This window comes from Sturnus vulgaris, chromosome 4 (assembly GCF_052056855.1).
Source record: "Sturnus vulgaris isolate bStuVul1 chromosome 4, bStuVul1.hap1, whole genome shotgun sequence".
Classification (NCBI taxonomy): Eukaryota; Metazoa; Chordata; class Aves; order Passeriformes; family Sturnidae; genus Sturnus; species Sturnus vulgaris.
Genome location: NC_142246.1, coordinates 17,004,295 through 17,020,920, shown reverse-complemented (window position 1 = coordinate 17,020,920; position 16,626 = coordinate 17,004,295). Strand labels below are relative to the sequence as shown.

The window sequence follows — 16,626 nt, the reverse complement described above, 5'->3', positions numbered from 1 at the left end:
CAGTGGAAGTGTTTCTGGAAACTTGACTCTGCATTCTAGAAGTGGAGGTTTGAGTATATTATGCAAGGTATTTGTGGGCCTGCATGTCTTGTAACAGCTGTGCCAGCTGATTTATTAGTTGTCCTCATCTGCCTGTTTTCTTTTTGGCTTCATTCTCTGAAGGCTTATTATAAATACATTAAAACTGGGAGCACAGAAGCATTTCATCTTTGTACTTGTTTTTCCAGTCTATGTTGAATCAGAGTTTATTTCAATTTGTCCCTATTGACATTTCAGAGACTTGGATAAGTGTACATGTAGTGTATCCTGCTGTCCCTCCCTCCCTTCCCAGCAGATTCGTAACTTGCTCTCTCCATGATCAGAGTTGGCCAGACGTGATCCAGTCTGATGTTTTGTTAACTTTGAGGTGCATGTAACATTGCACTAAGGTTACTACTGGAATCGTGGCAATTCACAATACTGTTGTAATTTTTTCTGAGGAAGATTTTTGTCCTTTCTTTTGCCTTGTTCTTTACAGTTAAAAAGATTTCAAATCCTTATGTTAGCATTGCAGAATCTCTACCTGTTCTTGCAGTTAATCTGCATTCTCTTAAATACCTTGATATGGTTCCAGGCATTCAAAGTCTGTACTAATTATTTTTAAATTTCTTTCTTTAAACTTCTTTAACTACCTCCATTCTCACCAAATCTGATACAAGTTTTTCTTTCTGGTATTGGTTAATGGTGACACTTCTCTCAAAGTGGCTGCTGAGGCACTGAGTGTATGTGAATGAATATTTGGTGGGCTGCATGAAGCTCTGCTGGATACCCAAATAATCTTCTGTTCTAGTATTCAAATACTCTAGTGATGGTCATAATAACAAGTCTCCATTTCTTAATTAAATTATGTCACTACAATATGGAGAACTGATCTGTAATGTTAAAGCTGTTACAGAAGGTGGTTAAATTTAAGTCCTTGTTTCCTAGTTTAGTATATTGTATTTATCATCTAGTCTTTTTCATTAGTTCTCTTACCAACTTAGAATTCTTTTATGGTCGTTGCAATGACCTGTGCAATACTGGGATGCCACCAGCAACTATATTTTTCTTACTTCTTGCCCATACTTAGTTCAGACTATTTTGACCATTACTTAAGTGTCTTTCTTCCATTACTGAACATGTTACAATTGTTCTGTTGGAACTTGTTAAGAATAAATGAGAATTTAAGATAGAGAAGACTTCTAGTATACCCTAGAAAGTTAATATCTTCTATCACTTAATATAATTGAGAAATGTAGCCTTTTGCCTTAGTGTCACCAAATGACACAGAAGCAAAGACACTCACACTCGGTGACTCCAAGGAATCAAGCAGGAAAAGAACCACTTTATTTACATTTCATGTCTATTTATAGAATTCTAACAGTGATCATGGATTGGACAGTGAGGATAATACCTCCTGACCACATAGGTCCCATCAACAGTCCATCAATTCTCTCTTCCTCCAAAGAGGAGTGCAAAACATTCCTTGTTTACAAGAACAGAGCGTGAGAAACTGCAAGAAATTCTGTTAACAATCAGAAGGCTGAATACAAGGGCAACACCTCAGTCCATCCCTGGAGTTAATTCTCTTCTCTCAGGAAGAACTGTGACAAATTCTAGCATCTTCAGTAAGAGGTGTTATTTAACTGATGAATATGGAGGGAAAATGGTGATGACTTCAGTTTGTGTTGTCAATGTTACTTAAATATTTAATTTCCTGGAAATGGAACATCCTTCAAGATGTTTACTTCATCGTCCTGCAAACAGAGAAATTTTGTTTTTTCAAATACCCATATGTTCTTAGCATTTCTTAATTTTTATGATAGTAGTGAATAAATGGCCATTTACTAAAATGCAGTCCAGATATAAAAGAAAACTTTATATCATAGTGTAATCCACCAGAATTTTTTGTTTGACCCATTCCAGTTTGTGGACTCAACTGCTTTGTACAAGGCCCTTTGAAATACTGAAAATTCAGAAAAACTGTGTTAGCTATTAAGACTCTTAAAAGAAATTGACTTAAGTTCCATAGGCTACAGAAAGCCTGGGATGATCCAGTGGAGCTCACTTGCTCTCAGTTTTAGTTAAACCTTGTATGTTGGATTGTTAAATTTGAGATACTGAATATTCTGCAATTTAGGTATGTATACTTTTTACTTCTAAAATTTAAGAATTAGTGCTCTGAATGATAAAGTAGCACTTGTGCATATGAGTATGCATACAACAGGGTAGAGAGCCCGAAGCAGGGACAGGCAGACTGGCTGCTATTCCTTGTCCTTGTCCCTTCTGTCTGCTCAGCATTGCATCTTAATTCAAGCATGGTTTTCTTCTATTCTTACTTTTTTCCTTGGATCAGTTCTGCTCTAATGAATGATCAGTGCATTAAAGATGTATTGCATTTTATTTTCTGGGGTTTTTTTTTGTCATCTGTGTTTGTACAGATAAAATATGCAGTAAAATTAGAGGAGAAGGTAGAGAGCACATTAGGAGTTTTCTTAAGAAGAGCATAGTTTCACATACCTTGAGTGAAAGGAATTCTTTTCTTCTTTCTTGACATTATGAACAATTTTTTTCCCATTAATTTCTATTTGGTATTTTGTTTGCAAAACTGGTTAGAGTGGTTGTACTACTGCTACTACTGTTTCTTGAATACTGCAAATGTTCATATAGTCTTCTGTTCATATCTACAGTTTGGTACGAATATGAGTGAAATTGTTTAAAAGTTGTATTGATACGTGTGTAGAGGACAAGTGGAAAGTGAGACATCTTTCTGTAGTGTTAACAGGGAATTTTTCATGAAGTAGGCACGGTTTTTTAACAAAAAATTGTAAAGTATTTTTAGTTCTTTTATAAGCACCTTCTCTCCACCTGAAACCTCATGAAATAATTCCAAAAAAGCATGCTAGCATTAGAACTCATTTTGTTAATAGACACAAATATGAACAGCTTGAAAATACTGAAGATGAGCCAAGGTGTGCCTTTAAATAGTTTAGAGATGCTTAGTTTCGAGTGTCTCTTTATTTCGTGTTGTAGTGCTTAATCCTTTTATTTACTTGTCATGTAAATTTATCTAAATGTGAGGGGTTGTGTTTTTTTTTTTTCCTTTTGACTCCCCAGGTGGCCCAGAACATTGGCAGGCATCACAGCATACCTGCTGTGCACACGTTATTCTGCTGGCAGTGGGATATATCCTGGCAACTCACAAGATGAGAGAAGAGCCTGGCGCAGATGCGACAGGGGAGGGTACTGGGCAGACGAGGATTACTCCAGGTGCCAGTATGCAAATGATGTGACTCGAGTTCTTTATATGTTCAATCAGGTAATTCCTGCATTTCTGTACAACCAAATTATGAAAACCTGATTAATGAAAATAAAAACTCAGAAGACCCTTTATCTTCTTTAAGCTGGAAATACTGGTGGTCTAGATAGGTTATGATGGACACATTCCTCTGAATACAATACTGGAACTTGTAGGTTTAGATTAAAAGCTTGGTTTAGTATCTGTTTTGAGTACCCCTAGATTGAAAGTGCAAGGAAAATTTTATTCTTTGTACTTATCTAAAGTAGAAGAGAATGGCTTGTCATGATTATTTTCATCAACTGGATGCCTTGTTCTGCCCAAATGAGATAAAGAAACAAGGCAGGCTTAGTCTGTAATGGAGAACAGCTCTTTTCATTACAGTAGTAGAGAGGAGTCAAACTCTGCTCTGCCTTTATTACTCTAAACCTTTGATAGCTTCAGTGTGATTGGAAAGAATTAACTGGCTAAAGTAGTGAGTATTAACTAGGCTTCTTTATCAGGTATCACTTACCAGGATCCAAGAGAGTATTCTAGAATTAAAATTGTAGCTGTGAAACAAAATTTTTCAGCTCCAAGTTCCTTTTGAGGTTCATGTAGTCAATGCACACTTCCACAAATGCTGTTCTGCAGCAATGTACCCAGTCTTGTCTATATAGGTGCTGTGCTGGAAATTACTCCATAAAGCTTTGAGCTGCTGGTTTAAGCTTGTTTTCCAGCTCGTGCAGTCAGACCACTTTGTACGGATGCAACAGGTGAAACCATGGAAATATGAGATTGTTTTTGGTGTGGTGTTTTGGAGTTTGTTTGTTTGTTTGATGGTTGATTTTTTGTTTGTTTTTTACTAATAATGCTTGGTCACTGAAGTTGATGATGTTGATAGCACCACTTATGTTTAACATGGGGCCATGGTGCTTGTCTGCACCCAGGGTAGGATTTCTACGTGTTGTGTGGGTTTGGAGTGTTCCAGTTCATCTCATGTTCTTTTAGGGAAAACCTCATACTACCTATCTGAAGCATCTCAGCCCCCAGCTGGGACAATCAGATCTAAACTGGTATTTTCTCCTTGGGATGTCTTAGATTTATACACGCAGTGAAATCTTGATGTCCAGTTGATTGGGCTAACTCCAGGCAAAAGATTTGTATTGTCTGTTGTGTAAGATGGGCTGACTTGCTCCGTCTGCATTCAGGAACTTCCTAATGCTGACAGAGCTTTTTGCTCTCCTGCTCTGATTCCCTGAGGACCGCTGAACACTGGCCAACAAAGATGGCAGGGGTGAGAAGGAAAGACAGGGAGTGCCTGTTCTGGCCCAAGATAAACTTAGAGGTTGACATAACTATTCTGCTTTACTGCTTTATATTCCTAGCACTAGAGGTTCATGCCATGGCTTGGTCACATGAAACAGGTTTGAGGGCTGAAATGAAGAGTGTTCTTTCTTAACGACTGATTAGTAGGAGAGACATGATGCTGGGGATCACTTTATCTTTTTCTGGGACACAGAAAGGTTGAGTGTTAGCTTAAACAGAGCTTTGATGCTACTGGTTTGCTTTTTTCTCACTTGGGAATTCACACTTTTCTGCAAGGCCTGTGACAACTTAATGCCATTCCTGACTGTGTACTGTAGCTCAGCTGCTCAAGAGCCTAGATAACTTAAGCTTGTTATAACTGCTTTTGGTTAGCCAGCATTTTTCAGGTTGTAGAAGAATGTTGCCAACTTTGTGTTAGGAAGTTTAAAATGTAAGCATCAGACTGGTATCTTCAGAAAAGCAAATGAATAATTTTCGTGTGTGAAGTAGGGAACTTCCTATTATCCACTCAAAAATAAATATACACAGGTATTCTATGCTGTATTTTTTTTAAAGGGAGAAGGATAATGTTTTGGGTGTGGGAGTTGTTTTTATTTACGAAAGTTACCTTCTTTTTATGTGTAGTAGGTCTGGAATTTTTAGCAGTATTCTGCACAGAAGTTTCTTGTCTCTGAGACCAGTGTTAAATGTAATCATATTGCAAGCATTTTTATAGCCTTTGAACAAACGTAGTTGAGCTGTTTTGAATATCAGAACTTAGCCAAACATTTAAAATCAAGTAAAAGTTCACATGTTAAATAAAATGAAACCTTTTTAACATTCTACAAGAGCATTCATATTCCAGTGTTCCTGTTTGTGTATTGAACAGGTACAGTTTTAGGTGAATAGAAATTCATGATTAAAGAAAAAGTTCAAAGAAATTATATAGAGTGTCTGAGTTTGAAAGTTGACTTTTTTCAGTATGTGTTAGGACTTTGAACTTTATTTGCACTTTAAATGCATGACTTTTAGCATATTGACAAAAATTTCCATTAGTTGCAATGAAATTTATGTACAAGTGCTAGGACTGGCAAGGACAAATATATAGTTGTGCTTATGTAGCACTTTTCAAATTCAGTAGGGCAGGCTAGATCTCTCCACACCAAAAACCAGAGAGAGAGAGAGAGAGAGAGAGAGAACCTCTCTAGTTTGGATTATCATGGATAAACAGCATCTGAACATGAGCTGATAACATTAGCACAGCTTTCCATTGTACTATGTAAAATTTCCCATTTTTGATCCCTTCTGGCTCAGGCATGTTGATGTTGTATGTTATTTAGTGAAGAATTTTCCAGCAAGGGGTTTGTTTCAGGAGTGAAATCATGACCTTTGTCATAGTGAGATCTGTCTTGGATTTTTGTATGTGTATGCCATTCCAAATGCTTCCTATAATTACAGAATTGAGAGTGAATGCTGTGGCAGTGGTGTGTTTGAATTGATTTTGGCTTCTCTTGCTATAAAATGCTATATTTAAAGAGCTTAGTGTTGTTGTGCCTTGGCTTTGGTGAAAATGAAAATAAGCAGTTAACTGTACTGTTTTGGAGGGTTTTCTTCCTTTTTTTTTTAGTGCAATACCTCTCTCCCTTCTAGGACAACAGCACAAAACCTAGTTGCTGAATGCCAGTACAAACAGTAGTTCTCTGGCTTGTAAGAAATGTTTTTGCTTACAGATAAGGTAGTGGTTCTTAGCAGTTGAAAACACTGTGATCCCTGTGGGAATTGCTCTCCTCTTTGGATCAATGCTGATTTATTAATTGGTGAAGCGTTTTCTCTGTCTTGTCCTTTTTCAAACGCTCATGTGTGTTCTCTGTGTAGATGCCGCTCAACCTCACTAACGCAGTGGCAACAGCAAGACAGCTCTTGGCTTACACGGTTGAAGCAGCAAATTTTTCCGATAAAATGGATGTTATTTTTGTGGCTGAAATGATAGAGAAATTTGGAAGATTTGCTGAAAAATACAAAGAGGTAACTGGATAATTTGCCATCACTTTAAAGATAATCGAAGTGTTTGTCCTTAAGTATTCTGAGCAGTGAAATCTTCCCAACATTAGATGCAGGCACTGAGTTAGTAGATTGCCAGATTCTATTCCATGTTTTTGTTTGTTTAGTAGGTCCCTGAAGTTGCTGACCCATGGTCACAGACTTTGCATTCGCGCTGAGATGATCCAGCATTCACTGGACCTGTAATGTGAGTAACACCTCTGGTCAGCACTGGAGCAGGGAGATAGGTACAGTAAGTCTGTTTTTATTTAATATGGAGTGGGTCACACAGGTTTTCATTGGTATGTTCTTACCTAAAATCACAAAAAATGAAAGCCTCAGAGATCCTCTCAATAATGAATAAAACAAGACTTATCTTCTCCCCTTCCAACATGATAGACTGTCTTTATTCAATATTGAGCCATATCTCTAAGGTTTTCAGTACTCCTCTGTCTTGCAGGATATAAAATAAGACATTGAAACGAAATCTTAGAGAACGCTCATTGTTGGGGAGAAAAATGCAAATAGTTGAATAGTCCCACCAATGGGTAGAAACTCTCTGTTTCACTGCTGAACAGAGGTTATATTGATCTCACTGTACAGTGCATGTTGGGAAGTTGGAGAGCACAATGCCTCAAGTTTGCACTTGTGCAAAAAAAAAAAAAAGCCAAATTTTCCCCATCAATCCCTGCAGCAAACCATAAATGCTGGTTCTACATCCTTTGCAGAACTCCTTAGAGGATTTTCATGTAAAACAAAGGGTATTTTTTTTCTCAATGGATTGGTTTTGAAGCCAGCCTGTGATTTGCTGGTATATTTAAGGAACATGAGTACAATTTCAGGTAAAAATTCTAGTAGCTATTAATGAGGTTTGATTTCTTATCAGGTTATTACTCTACAAACTTGTTCTTGACGCTGTTATTCATATTCATTCACTTACACCCTCTTCTTTTTCGTTCCCTAGTTTGTGCTAAAGTGGCTATTCTGAAAGATTAGTACATAATAAGTAAATAATAAATGGGTTCATTTAATAGCTCTTTGATATCAGAAGCAACAAGACAAATGTTCAGAAAATTCTTAGTAGATTGTTAAGTTAGAATACAGCTGGAAAAACTTGTTTGTACTGTGATAAGTAGGAGAAAGAATAATGTATAATACATTTTAGAAGGATGAAGCAACTTGAAATCCACGACTTGAGGGTATTAACACTGCTGGTTTATTCTAAAATCACTGTTTGTTGATGTGTGAAACTTGTTACGATTTCTCAAGTAGTAATACGTCATGATAAGCATGTTCAATTAATTTAACTTTCTTGTTGAAGATTTAATGAAAGGACTACAGCCTGCAAATGCTACTTAAGGCTCTGTGTTAGTTAAGAATTTTTACTGGTTGTAACTTCTGTTCCTAAGAGAGCCAGTTCTTAAAATAATAAATACTTTTTTATTCCAATTCTTGCCTTTATAGTTAAAGATTTTAAAAAGAAGAGCAAATTGTTGTTCTCTCCTTACTAGTAATATTCTGAAAAAATAATTAGGAAGCCTGCATAGTAATGGAGATACCTTTCTCTCTTCAAGCACAATATTCCAGTCCCTAATTTTAGGCATTGTGGATTGCATTTCAGTCAATTCAACTAAAAATTATACTCACCTTTGTTTTTATTGAGTATTGTCATTGCTCCTTAAATGTTGTGGAAATCTGGTGTAAGCCAATGTTGTTCATGTAGATGCTCATTATTTTTGGTAAAGTGGCCTAAATAAATAAGTTCCCTTTATAGTTTGTATTGTTTTTCATACAGAAGGCAGGGTGAGGACTGTGAACATAAAACAATGAGATTGATGGTTTGAAAGCAGCAGTGATACCTGTGGGTATTTGCTGTCTCTCTCACGTAAACCTGTGACCTAAAACAGGTCATGCAAATTTGAAGGCAAACAAGAAAGCAATAAAAAAAGTTTGACTTGCTAAAAGGAAGCAAAACAGAAAGGTTGTATGCTAATTTTTGCCTGGTTTACTCCGTTCATATTATCTTCTATCATACAGGCAAACTGTATTATAGTTGATTTATAGTTTTAGTTTCCAAGTTGATTCTAAGTAGTCCTCTTAAGCAATTAGTACAGTCGAAAGTGGAGTATTGCACCCTTACCTTTTAATAAAATATTTATCATGGGGTTTTTTTCCTAAGTCCAATATAAACAGACACATTCTATTGGCATGGCATTTTTCTTCACTGGGGGTAAATGTCCAAAGTATTCCAGGATCTCAATTTGATGAGGTGATTGAAATAGGAGCAACCATCTTCCTTGTGCTTTTTGTGCTGGTAACTCCCTTTGTATTTTCTGCTAATGACCTTACTTGCTGAATGCTTTCATACCTATAAAAGAGTCTTACTTCTCTTCCATGTTAGCTTGGTGACGTCATGGTGGACATAGCAAGTAATATTATGTTGGCTGATGAACGTGTTCTATGGATGGCACAAAGGGAAGCCAAGGCTTGCACCAGAATTGTACAGTGCCTACAGAAAATTGCTATGTATCGGCTTGCAAATGGAGCTCAAGTTTATTCTACTGTAAGCATGAATTTTTTTATTTATTTAGGAGAGGTTTTGCTCACTCTTGAATTTGAATAGCTTTCTCTTTTTCTTAATAGAAGCTGGCATTATCTGAAATGCCTACTGTTTCTGAACAGAGTAGAGCAATACTCTGAAAAGATTTATACCTGCCACATAAAACGGAGATGGTTTTCTGGTTGTGTTTTTCTGTGAAAGCAGAGAATCCCTTTAAAGATTATTTATTAGCCTGTCTGTGGTGTGTAAAATCATTCCATGTTTGATTTTTGTTGTCACAGTATTCTCCAAATATTGCTCTTGAGGCCTATGTAATAAAGGCTGCTGGTTTCACTGGGATGACTTGCACCGTATTTCAGAAAGTGGCTACATCAGACCGTACAGGACTCAGTGATTTTGGGAGAAGAGACCCAGATGGAAATCTAGATAAACAGTTAAGCTTTAAGTGCAACGTTTCAAATACACTGTCAAGCCTGGCTTTAAAGGTGAGATGCTCTTTGTTTGCCTACTGACTTTGTAATAATATATATTAATAATTAGGCAAGGAAGTTTATTGTTATTAATTTCTATGGTTAAATTAGCATTTTTGTGTAATCCAAAATGATTGTGAGAAGAATTAAAGGGATAAAAGATAATAAAGCTTATTATAAAATAATTGTTTAAAGGACACAAGTTTTAATAAGTAGGCATGGTTTTCTTCACTGTAACTTCCTAAGTTGAAAGATCCTTTCAGACTTTTTCATAAGTATGGAAATTGAGATGCTTCCTAGTTTGTAATAATCCATCTTTCTGCGTTTTCACCTTCATTAACGTATTAAAGCAGACATTAGCAGTCTCCTTAAAAATGTGCAATACTCTGCTCAAAGTAGTGCTGTAATTAAGCATGAAATAGAAGATGGACCTGAGAGGTTAATTTTGTATGTGCATACTCACACATATATATTACATCTATATGTGGGTGTGTGTAAAATGGAAACACTTCCTCATATTCCATGGAAGTATTTTTTCAGGTATATTCACCAACTTACCAGTTTGTTTTTAGCACTTAATTTGCTTGATTGTCACTGCAAGACATATATTACAATTTATACTTATGTAATTCTATGAAATTATGCCTGCTTCTCACTCAAGTATTATTTATATATGAGTAAAACCACCCTGTTTGTACACAGCATTTTGTTTTGAATGGTATTAGTGCCCAATTGCAGCATTTTTCTCTGCTTGTGTTGCTTGCTGCTTCTAGTTGCTAATAGTCTAATCTGGAAAAAATCTCTTAATACTTTACTGATACCAACTTTATACTTTGTAACAAGTAAGGTAACTTAGGCAGAATCTTAACTTTTCTTTTAAAAAAAGTTTTAAGACTTTAATAACCTGATTTAGCTATTGTATCCTGGATTACTTGGAAACACTGTCAAATAGGTTGGTCATGATACATCGTCTGCTAAATGCATTCATCTCTGACTCTGTACATATAGAGGAGTTGCTAATTTAATCTCTGTAAAAAACATAATTTTTTCTTTTCAACTTTAAAAATCTGTTTGTTTCTAGAACACAATTGTAGAGGCCTCTATCCAGTTGCCAGCTTCCCTTTTCACCCAAAAACACAAAAGAGAAATCAGACCAGCAGATGAATCCGTCTACAAGCTTCAGCTTATTGCATTTCGCAATGGGAAGCTTTTCCCAGCAACAGGAAATTCAACAAATCTGGCTGACGATGGGAAACGTCGTACAGTTGTAACTCCAGTTATTCTTACCAAGATAGGTTTGTTTTTATTATTACGTTTTTGTGATCTTTAGTAAGCAGTTTTGACTCCCTTGTTTTGATTAGTGTGTATCCAGTAGAAGGTTTTAGCATCTCATGTGCTAGATGAAGAGAAATTTATGTGCAAATACACTTCCTTTGTAACAGATGGATTAAACGTAGGCAGTCACCAGGTTCCTATCAACGTGACACTGCGGCGGATCGCACACGGGGCAGATGCTGTTGCAGCTCAGTGGGACTTCGATCTCCTGAACGGACAGGGGGGATGGAAATCTGATGGCTGTCGCATCCTTGTGTCTGATGAAAATGTTACGACCATTCAGTGCTACTCCCTCAGCAACTACGCTGTTTTAATGGTATGGCACAAATTCGGTTTCTTTCTGGAGCTTAAAAATGTTTCAAAATACAATTTTTTGGGGCTTTTTTCTTGGGTTAAGGAAAACAAGCATTCTCACGCTCCATTTCACATAAAACTAGACATGTAATAAATACATCTTTAGTTTTTGCTTTTGTTGATGTAACTGTTGAGGTAAGATGAGGCTTAAGTGGAACTCTATCAAAGTATAATTAATTGGGTAATAAATAATTAATGAACAACTGGATATACTAGGAAAAAAGAATTTTCATATGCAAAGTACTATATTATAGGAAGACATTTTAATAAGTTACTTAATCAAATCAGTTTTTATGAACTTTAGTCTAATAATGATAGGTTATCTTCAGCTGTTACTGCTTGTTATTTTAAACTATCTTCCCTGTGTTAGATTAGATTTGTTGGCTTTGTCAGTTGACCAGGAGTGTTTTCCCAGATATTTTTTTCTGTGATCCATAACCAAAGACAGCTATTTCATTCCAAATTTACTGTTCATTCACTAGTATGTAGATCTGTTACCAGAAGACATCCGTGGAAGTGGAAAAAAAATCAAAACACTTAGTTACTATGAAAAATATTTTTGAAATACTGCTAAAAAATAGTATCTAAAATCTAAGCATATTGGTATCAATGAAATGGTTAACCAGTTCTGAATATGGTGATAGAAGAGATACTTTCTTTTAATGCTCCTCAATTATGAAACTGAATTTCTTATTTGTCTGTTCTCAGAACTCTTAATTTCAGAATCTGACCTGGGAAGCTTCCCTTTTTAGAGATGGTGACTGCTGCCCTGCTCGTCAGTAATCCCTACAGATGTTAAATTATAAAATGTGATACATAAATAGGGTGGGCTGGTAGTAAGCTGTAGTAATAAGAAATATTCCGAGTTTTACTTGGAAATACTGTTAAATCTAAATTTGGTGTGGGTTTTGTGGCAGTTCATGGTTCTGTGTGGAATTAAATATGTATTTCTGTGTAATTTACATGGAAGAAAGAGGACTCCTTTATGATGATTAGTGGATTAGAAGTTGATATTTTTCTTTAGCAACTCAGGTTTTCAAAAATCTTCCTCTGAAGGGAATTAAATGGTAATTACCAAGCTAAATTTATATAAAATTGAATTACATGCCAAGCTTTTTAAAAGAGCTCAAAGAGAGCAACTTTTCACTTTACCTTTGAGGGTACTGTTTTAAATTACTTTAAACTTTTACAATCAAGTAAACTTTTACAAGTAGTGTTCCTTTCTTTGATAATTTTAAAATATATAATCCTTTCCTAAAATGTAGCAGTATTTTTAAAAACAGAATTAAAGTTCATTTCTATGTATAATATGCATGTAAAGAGAAATCATGCTTTAAATTGGTCACATTTCTGTCACCTGGAGGAAGAAAAATAAAAAGCATATTCAATCTTCTTCTATAAAGACTATTTCTGAATTACTGCGTGGTAAGATTGTATGAATATCCTCTTGTGACTTATAGAGGGAACTGCTGACAATCAGAAATCAAGTTAGAGAAGGGGGCAGTTTTCTTCCTTTTCTGTCAGTAGCTCTTGTCGTATACTTGCTCAAAACTAGTATTCCTTAAATATTCAACCACTTTCCAAAATGTTAGGCTGTAGAGACTGGAGAGGAGGGGGTAGGTGGAGGGGCACAGAATAACACTCATCTGACAGATGTTCTTTGCACACAGATAATACATTGCAGAAACTCTGAATGTCTAAGTGGTGCTAAAAAGGGTTTTCATAATGCCTATCCATATTTTAACCAAAAAAAGCCATAATAGCCTATTTCATTTCTAGACTCCCATCATGTTGTGAAAGTCTGGATTCTGGTCTTGGGCTCAGAGGAAGTTCTTTTGGGTTCAGTTTTAGAAGTTTGCTCTTTAATCCAGCAGTTGTCATTAACATCAAATACGTGAAACAACAGTGGCAGGAGGGACCTGACAATGGTGGTTCATCATGCTGGCTGGATGGTGAATGACTTAACCAGAGTTATTTCACTCTATTTTAATCTACTTTACTTTAGTACATATATGTGTAGAAGAAAGGAATTTGTAGTGTACTGACCTTCTTCATACATTTCAGAACATAATGTAAAGTCCTCTGATAAGGAAGCACATCACTGAGTGCCTGGTTTTCTGATCTAGTGATTAAGGCAGATGCAGTTGTAAAACTTTGTATTTATTTGGAGATTATCTTCACCACTGTTTAATAATAGAAGAGATAAGCAGAAAGCTCAGCTGAAAACTCACTATTACAGGCTGAACAGAGGAAATAAAACCCAGCAATAATGGTTGAGAAGAAACAATAGTTCTGCTTATTAACTATAAACTCTCTGGTGTTCTTAATGCCATCTCTACTGTTACTGTACTGTCATTCTTTTTTACTTAATAATTATTTGGGATCAGTTTAGCTCAGAAATAACATTATTAGTTCCCCTTACTCTTTTTACTTGGTCTGATGAAAAATGTCAGTGCAATGGATAAAGAATTCCATTGATTTATTCCATTGGTTATTGGGTCAAGGCCTTAGCTCTCTGGGCAAGGCATGTACTGAATTTCCTCAGATGTTTTAGATTATTGTAAATCTTGTGATTTTGTAGCTCTCGTTCATCAAATCCACACCAATACATACATGAGATGTTGTTACCTGACTCCAGTCTGGAAGCAGCAACTAGAATTGTCCTGTGGTTTCTGTTGCCTGGAACTCATGGGCCAGGTGTGACAAAACATTTGCTCATGCTTGTAACAGCAGTGAGTTCCCCAGGGATCCCCAGCTGCATAACAACCAAGCCACGGGTAGTGTTGAAATCAGATGACACTGGCTGCCTGAGGCATAAATTCTTATGATCCTTTTCCAGGTGCCAAAGAAAACCAAATAGATAAGAATCAAACTGACAACCTGATTAAATTAGTTTGAAATGAGGTTGAGTTAGTTAGGAATAACGAATTTATATTCTGATGAAAGAACAATTGAAGGTATGGTGAAGAGACTGTTGACTCTAATTTAATTGTAAGCCTCAATTCAAAAACTCCTTTCCTGTCCTTGAAATAAGATTACCGATCTTAGGCTTAAAAATACCATTGTTTTTTCTCAAAACAGACTGAAACTTCCTCCTAATCTTTTACTGTTCTTCCTTAATGCTAAGTTTTTTCTCCTTTTCCTCAGGACATTTTAGAACTTTGCCAACTCCAGAATTTTGACTCACTCAGAATTATAGAGGGAGAGACTTTTCTGTATCCTGTCCATTTCAAAAAATTACTTTTAATATATTTTTTTCACTAGTCATAGTTAAATAAATTTACTGTATTTCGTGCTGGGGACTACAGTTTCTTTTGAGTTGTCATGTCTGTGTCTCCTCCCTACTCCTGGAACTCCAGTAAATTGTATTTTGCAGAGTTATTTCTTCTTTTGAGTAAATGAAAATGTCGTTCTGGAGTGGATTTGGAAAATTTAATTGATGCTGTAGAGCTGTTGAATTCTCTTAGAGTTATCAGCTATCTATTCTGGTCAAACAGTAATCATAGAATTAGGAACATCTGGTGCCGTTTGGTCCAGCTACCCTGCTCAAAGTTTGACTGCCTTTAAAGTCAAATCTTAGTGCTCCAGGTCATATTCAGTCAAGCTTTGAGTATCTCCAGGGACACAGTCTCTCTGGGCAGTATGTGACCACTTCAGAATTTTTCTCCTGTATCTAATCAGAATTTTCTGTGTTGCTGATATTGTGAGTTTCCTTTCATTAGTGGATGGCTCAGCTCCAAGAGGACTTTGAAAGAGTTTGACTTGATCTTCTTGATACCATCCCATTAGGTAGCCTAATACAATAATGAGATTTCTCCTCTCTTCCTTTTCTTAAAGATAAAAGACATTTTCTTCAGCCCTAGACACTGTATACTTCAGCCTGGTAATCATTCTGGTGATCTGTTAGACTATACCAGTATACCAGTGTCTTTCTTGTGCTGGGGAGCCTCAAATTGCGAGTTCTGCAGGGTGGTCTCTCAGTGCTCAGCAGAAGGGAAGGATCAGATCACAGCTTGCTGTGTCAGTGCTCACACAGCCAAGCGTGGCCTTGGGCTGCAGGTGACATTGCTGACTTCTGCTCAGCCTTTCTCTACCACTAACTCAGGTTGTTTTCTAAACAATGCCCAGCCTCTAATTTTATGTGCATGGTGGTATTCCATTCCAAATACAGATCCTTTAATGTTTTCCTTTCCTAAATTTCATGGTGTTTTATCAGCCCATTTCTCTGTCTCATCAGCATCCCTCTGATTATCCTCCAATCTGCTAATCGGTCCGCCCAGTCTATAACATCATCTGTAGACTTGCTGAGGGCACTTCCTGTGATGTTCTTCGGGCTGTTAAAGAAGATAATCACAACTGAAACACACAGTTATTCCACATCTGTACATACAGATATTGTAAGATGAAGAAAATGGTGTGTTTCTGTAAGCTGCTCTCTTTATCTTCAAAAATATATGAAGTTGAACTGTTCTGTAAGAACTGTGACTGCATTTATAAAGGTCAGCCAGAATAGCAGATAATTGCAGAAGAAACCTAGAAATAACAAGTAAATAATTGAAGTGTTGTTTTGGGACAGGTGGGAAGGGAAGGAAGACATTTCATCTGGAAGGTGTCTTTTACTTCTTGTGTTCCCTTTGTCTTTTCCCTACCCTCAAGAAACAGATATGGTGGACTAATGTTATTTTTGTTTTTGTTGTCAGGACTTGACTGGAGCTGAATTATATACACAACCAGCTGATCTTCTGCATCCAGTAATTTATGCCACTGCCATGGTTTTGCTCATGTGCCTGTTGATGATCATGGTCAGTTACATATACCATCACAGGTAGGAATCAAAATTACCAGACTAAGAAAATTAGTTTGATTATGCTTAGGACTACCTTTTCTATTTTACTGGAGCATGTTATACTAATACACTTTCAGTGTTTTTTCCCTATAAAATTTGTTGATGCAAACTAACAGTTACTCAAGTAGCTATTTCATCTTTCTTGAGTATGATCATTTAGCTCTCATAATCATGTCTCTCCTTTAATTCTTCATTTTGCTTCATGATGAAAGAAGAGGCCGTTCAAGAATAATGGTAGAGTTTAACAAACTGTTCATCCTTTCACATTTCTGTTGATGTGAAAGCTTGAATCCTATAATTTTTAAATCAGGCTCTAAATAGATGTATAAAGCTGGTAATAGGCTATTGTTTTAATTTCTTGTGATAAAGTCCAGAGATCATGTTTGATTACAAAGTATGTGGTAGTCAAACAGTCATT

The 16,626-nt window shown here is 36.2% G+C and overlaps 1 protein-coding gene across 1 annotated transcript in view; it reads left to right on the top strand.

Annotated features, from left to right (window-relative positions):
• Window positions 1-16,626, top strand: part of ADGRA3 (adhesion G protein-coupled receptor A3) — a 54,032-nt gene that overhangs the window by 31,610 nt on the left and 5,796 nt on the right. Inside the window, exons 9-15 of the mRNA XM_014885155.2 lie at window positions 3,136-3,337; window positions 6,479-6,628; window positions 9,045-9,206; window positions 9,485-9,688; window positions 10,755-10,968; window positions 11,116-11,324; window positions 16,063-16,187. Of these exons, the coding sequence (XP_014740641.2) occupies window positions 3,136-3,337; window positions 6,479-6,628; window positions 9,045-9,206; window positions 9,485-9,688; window positions 10,755-10,968; window positions 11,116-11,324; window positions 16,063-16,187 (1,266 nt within the window). The remainder of the gene's footprint in view (window positions 1-3,135; window positions 3,338-6,478; window positions 6,629-9,044; window positions 9,207-9,484; window positions 9,689-10,754; window positions 10,969-11,115; window positions 11,325-16,062; window positions 16,188-16,626) is intronic.